Genomic DNA, 4,679 nt, shown 5'->3' on the forward strand with positions numbered 1-4,679 from the left:
CCGATTCCCCTTCCAAACCAGACGAGCCGCAGTCCACCGCAAGTCACCTCCTCCTCCCGCGAAACCCTCGCCCCGCCGCCGCCTCCTCCTCCTCACGCAACCCGCCCTTCGTCGCGCGCCCGCCGGTGCCCATCAGGTCGGTGCTGGACTCCGCCCCTCCCTCCCTCTTATCCGCTCACGACTCTTTTTCTATTTATTTATTTTATTACGATTTATTATGAGATGAAACCGAGCTCTAGCAAACCAGTTGATCTAGGTTTGGGTGTTTGCTGTTGGCCGGGGGAAAGCTTTGGTGGTTGTGATGATCATGCTTTATATGGTGGTTCGGGCGCTGGCTGTAGGGATTTTGCTACAAGTTAGCTCAAACGTGTTGTTTAGCTGCCGACCTTGGGGTGCAGAGAACTGGGCTGCTCCGCTGATGATAACACAGAATACGTGGGAGGAGATAGTGCGATTACGCTGGGCCTCTTGGCGGCGGTTGATTCCTTAATTTGGCAGCATATATCGTTGCTGATCGGTGTTTATAAGCTTAACATTGGTTAATTTGATTTGCGCCTAACTGTTTGATGCTTTTATGTTCACTGTGTTTGCAATGATTTTCCAATATACCTGCCTTATTAAGCTTGTTCAGAGCTTGCCCTTGGGTTTGTCCAGGCGAGGAAAATATTGCTTGCGTATGACATTACTTCAGTTTCTTCGATTTACCATACCCGTAGCCTGTAGATCTTCAGGAGACTGGTGTTGCTCAAAATGTGAGTCATTAACATCCTCTTCGTTCTCTTTATAGGCCATTTCCTGTGGCATGGCAAGGATTCCAATTGGCATTGGCTTTCCTTTTCATGAATGATGTCCTTCCCTGCGAAGGACACAAATTCACAAACATTATTTAAGTGGCCTTGGAGAAGAGAATCACCATTATCAGCACAACTGCTCATTGATATTCCACCTGAAATTGAGTTGTCGGACTACCGAAGGTTGCCAAGTTCTGGAAGTGAGAGCCCGTCTGGACTTCTCCATGGTGAAGGCGTCAAGGAAGAACCTATTCCTGACCTGGATATTTTCTTCGAAAGGCTTTATGAATATTTCTGCGCGAAAGGACTAAGGTGTATCGTTACCAAATGGATAATCGAGATCCTTAATGTACTGTTTACGGTGTGCTGTATTGGCTTCTTCTTTTTATATGTTGATTGGAATGCCATCAGCCACTTGAAATGTGGTGTGGAGGCACTTGAGTCTGGAGAAAAACCATGTGATCTGATGGCAGCCATCAAGCATAATCCATTAGTACCCTTTACATTTCCTAAAATGGTCACTGTTGGATCAATGATTATATTGGTAACATATGGACTTATCAACTTCCTCAAGTTCTTTGTACAACTGAAAAGTACACTGAATGCACGTGACTTCTACTATAATAGGTAATATCCAGCTTACCGCGCATGCATATGTGTGTGTGTGTGTGTGTGTGTGTGTGTGTGTGTTAGCCCACAACAATTTATAACTTTACCCTTGTTTTTCTTTTGTAGCCTTAAGATCACAGATCTTGAGATCCAGACGATATCATGGCCCAGAATAATTGAGAAGGTTGTCCTGCTACAAAAGTCTAAAAAACTCTGTGTTGTTAGGGATCTCTCGGAGCATGATATTATCATGAGAATAATGAGGAAAGAAAATTACTTGATAGGGATGGTGAATAAAGGCATTATCTCATTTCCAATTCGTCCTTGGCTTCCTGGTGCCGGCCCAACTGTCAAATCTCATGTACATGACAGGAGAAATCATGTGATACTTCCAAAAGCCCTAGAATGGACCTTAAATTGGTGCATCTTCCAGAGTATGTTTGACAGGTAAACTTGTACTTCAGTATTTTTAAGCATTGATTACTCTTTAGCAATGTGTTTCTTTGAACGAGTAATAACTATTACAATACTATTTGTTCGGCTAAATTTTTTTTCACTATCTGGTTGATCATGCTTGTATTTGCTTCTCTACACTGTGCTCCTGCTTTTTATATAAGCTCAAGCAAGCAAACACGCCCTTGATCAATCCATGTAAGCTGTTAAGCCACTGCCTGCTCAACTAAGCCATATATAGTACAATAATTGGGTACCGGCTACCAAATATGTAGTTACTGATGCAGTATATAGTCCAAGCTTTATTGCTTTACAGATAATTTTCTAGATAACCAGATACAGAACACCTTATTTATTTAGGTCAATTATTTGTCAATTCATGTAGTAATTTATGATGAATCCAACTTCTATTCACTGGTTCAGATCTCACCCAACAGCTCGTGTGACAACATCCTATGCATCATATTCCTATTGTGTATTTATCCATCCCCTTGTACAAGGGTAAGGCTTGGATTGAGGGGATACAAGGATGCACCAAGTTGTCACGATGCATAAGATACATTGCCTTAGATGTTAGCACCTACAGGCTACAGATGCATATGTACTCGTGATATTTCCGCAGCTTCCAGTCTGCATGTCATCCACTGTGAAGCTTTAGCAAGAACCCACACATTGCTTTTGGATGGTTCCATAGATTTTGTTTGGTTAACGGAGTTTTCTCTATTGGCGAACTTTAGTTACTTGCACTGAATACCTGTATCCTTTGCTTTGCAGTAAATTCTGCGTTCGGAAAGATTTTCTAGCAAGCCCAGCTGCATTGAAAAAACGACTTGTATTTGTTGGCATTGCAATGTTGATCCTGTCGCCCTGCCTTGTGATTTTCCCATTGGTGTACCTCATTCTGAGGCATGCTGAAGAAATTTATAATCATCCCAGTACAGCATCATCCAGAAGATGGTCAAATTTATCAAGGTGGATTTTCAGGGAGTATAATGAGGTAGCTTCTCATGCAAAACTCATTAGTTCTAGTCACTACTACTACTACTATTGACTAATTTAAATGAATGTTTGACATCATTTACCTCTTATTTTCATGATTTATGTCGCTAACAAGCCTCATATTAGCTGCAAGCAACTTGTCTGTTGAGGGCTATATATACTATTCTGTTTACCTTGGTTGTCTCTAAAACTCAACTGCTTATAATAATTTCAGGTAGACCATTTCTTCAGACATAGGATGAACAACAGTGCTGTGCATTCGTTGAATTACTTGAAGCAATTTCCTACGCCACTGATTTCTATCATAGCAAAATTTGTATCTTTTGTTTCTGGTGGTTTGGCTGGTGCTCTTATAATTATGGGGTTTCTGGGCGAATCCATTCTCGAGGGTCATGTAAGTTCTTTGTCGGCACCTTTTGCCTTTCTCTTACTTGCATTTTATGCACCTTCTAAAATTTCACATCCATAACTTTTGAAGATTTTCGGAAGGAATCTATTCTGGTATACTATTGTTTTTGGAACAATAGCAGCTATAAGTCGAAAAGTAGTGGCTGATGAGCTTCAAGTAATTGACCCAGAAGGGGCTATGTGCCTCGTTGTCCAGCAAACCCATTACATGCCGAAGCGGTGGCGTGGTAAAGAGAGCAGTGAACTGGTTCGGAAAGAATTTGAAACACTATTTCAGGTACCGGAATTCAGCTATAGTGCTGTTTTGATTAAAATGATACTCATGTGGGCATTTAGCTTTTGACAAAAAAAAAGTTAAAAGTTTATTTTCTAGCATGGGACAGTTAAATTAATTAATAGGTGAATATATAAATGATATTTTTCCCTGATAGAGTGATGACAATTTTGAGCTTTCAAGTTTTTTTCATCTCTATCAGTTAAAGAGTGATACATCTTAAAAAAAGGTTAGTTTTGGTGTTTAGATTAACAGGACTCAACGAAGTCGTTTGCTTCCTACTCGCTCCGTTCCTAAATATAAGTCTTTTTAGACATTTTAAATGGACTACAACATACGGATGTATGTAGACATATTTTAGAGTGTAGATTCACTCTTTTTGCTCCGTATGTAGTCACTTGTTAGAATCTCTAAAAAGACTTATATTTGGGAACAGAGGGAGTAGATATCATCTGCCATCTGCATTAGATTTTCGTCAGTGGTTGAGGTCCAGGATATGTCTGTATTGGCTATGTGTGTTCTCTTTTCTATTATAGCTCTGAGAAGTGTCTTGTTATTTTGTGAATGCAGTATACCATAGTAATGCTATTAGAAGAGATGGTGTCCATTTTCATCACTCCTTACTTGCTCATTATTGAGGTACCAAAGGTAATGTGGTCTGATCTAGCTCGGTGAATGTGTTTCTCTACAGTTTTGTAACAGCTGTGAATTCTTATAAATTTACAGCGTGTTGATGACATTCTGCACTTCATATCGGACTTCACAATTTATGTAGATGGAGTGGGAGATGTATGCAGGTCAGTTGCTGAAGTCTCTTCGGAATTTATGTTCAGACCATCTATCTTTGTATCTTTGTTGAGCCTCTGCAACACTTAACATCATTGCTTTGCTGTGTTTCAATAGTTTAAGCGTGTTTGACTTCAGAAGACACGGCAATAAGAACTATGGTTCTCCATTTGATGCACCTAAAAACCTGAGGAGCTCCCAAGGGAAAATGGAGAAGTCATTCTTAAGGTAAATTATACTTTCAAGCACTTCACATGGTTCTTACTAGCTTGGTGTACTTGAGTAGTTTCCCGCCAAAAAATGGTGTATTTAAGGAGTTATTTTCTTGGAAGTATGCATTTCCTCTGGAGTCCCATTCT

At 40.2% G+C, this 4,679-nt stretch overlaps 1 protein-coding gene across 2 annotated transcripts in view; it reads left to right on the forward strand.

The window, feature by feature from the left end:
• Nucleotides 1-4,679, forward strand: part of LOC119290993 (autophagy-related protein 9-like) — a 6,597-nt gene continuing 1,918 nt past the window's right edge. The window contains exons 1-10 of one of the 2 annotated variants that reach the window (XM_037569680.1): nucleotides 1-46; nucleotides 82-136; nucleotides 788-1,418; nucleotides 1,527-1,847; nucleotides 2,628-2,850; nucleotides 3,067-3,246; nucleotides 3,331-3,537; nucleotides 4,105-4,182; nucleotides 4,261-4,331; nucleotides 4,438-4,548. In XM_037569680.1, the coding sequence (XP_037425577.1) occupies nucleotides 844-1,418; nucleotides 1,527-1,847; nucleotides 2,628-2,850; nucleotides 3,067-3,246; nucleotides 3,331-3,537; nucleotides 4,105-4,182; nucleotides 4,261-4,331; nucleotides 4,438-4,548 (1,766 nt within the window). In that variant the 5' untranslated portion in view covers nucleotides 1-46; nucleotides 82-136; nucleotides 788-843. Of the gene's footprint in view, nucleotides 137-787; nucleotides 1,419-1,526; nucleotides 1,848-2,627; nucleotides 2,851-3,066; nucleotides 3,247-3,330; nucleotides 3,538-4,104; nucleotides 4,183-4,260; nucleotides 4,332-4,437; nucleotides 4,549-4,679 lie in introns of both variants that reach the window. The other variant, XM_037569679.1, reaches the window with a different exon arrangement.

Source organism: Triticum dicoccoides, chromosome 4B, assembly GCF_002162155.2.
Source record: "Triticum dicoccoides isolate Atlit2015 ecotype Zavitan chromosome 4B, WEW_v2.0, whole genome shotgun sequence".
Lineage (NCBI taxonomy): Eukaryota > Viridiplantae > Streptophyta > Magnoliopsida > Poales > Poaceae > Triticum > Triticum dicoccoides.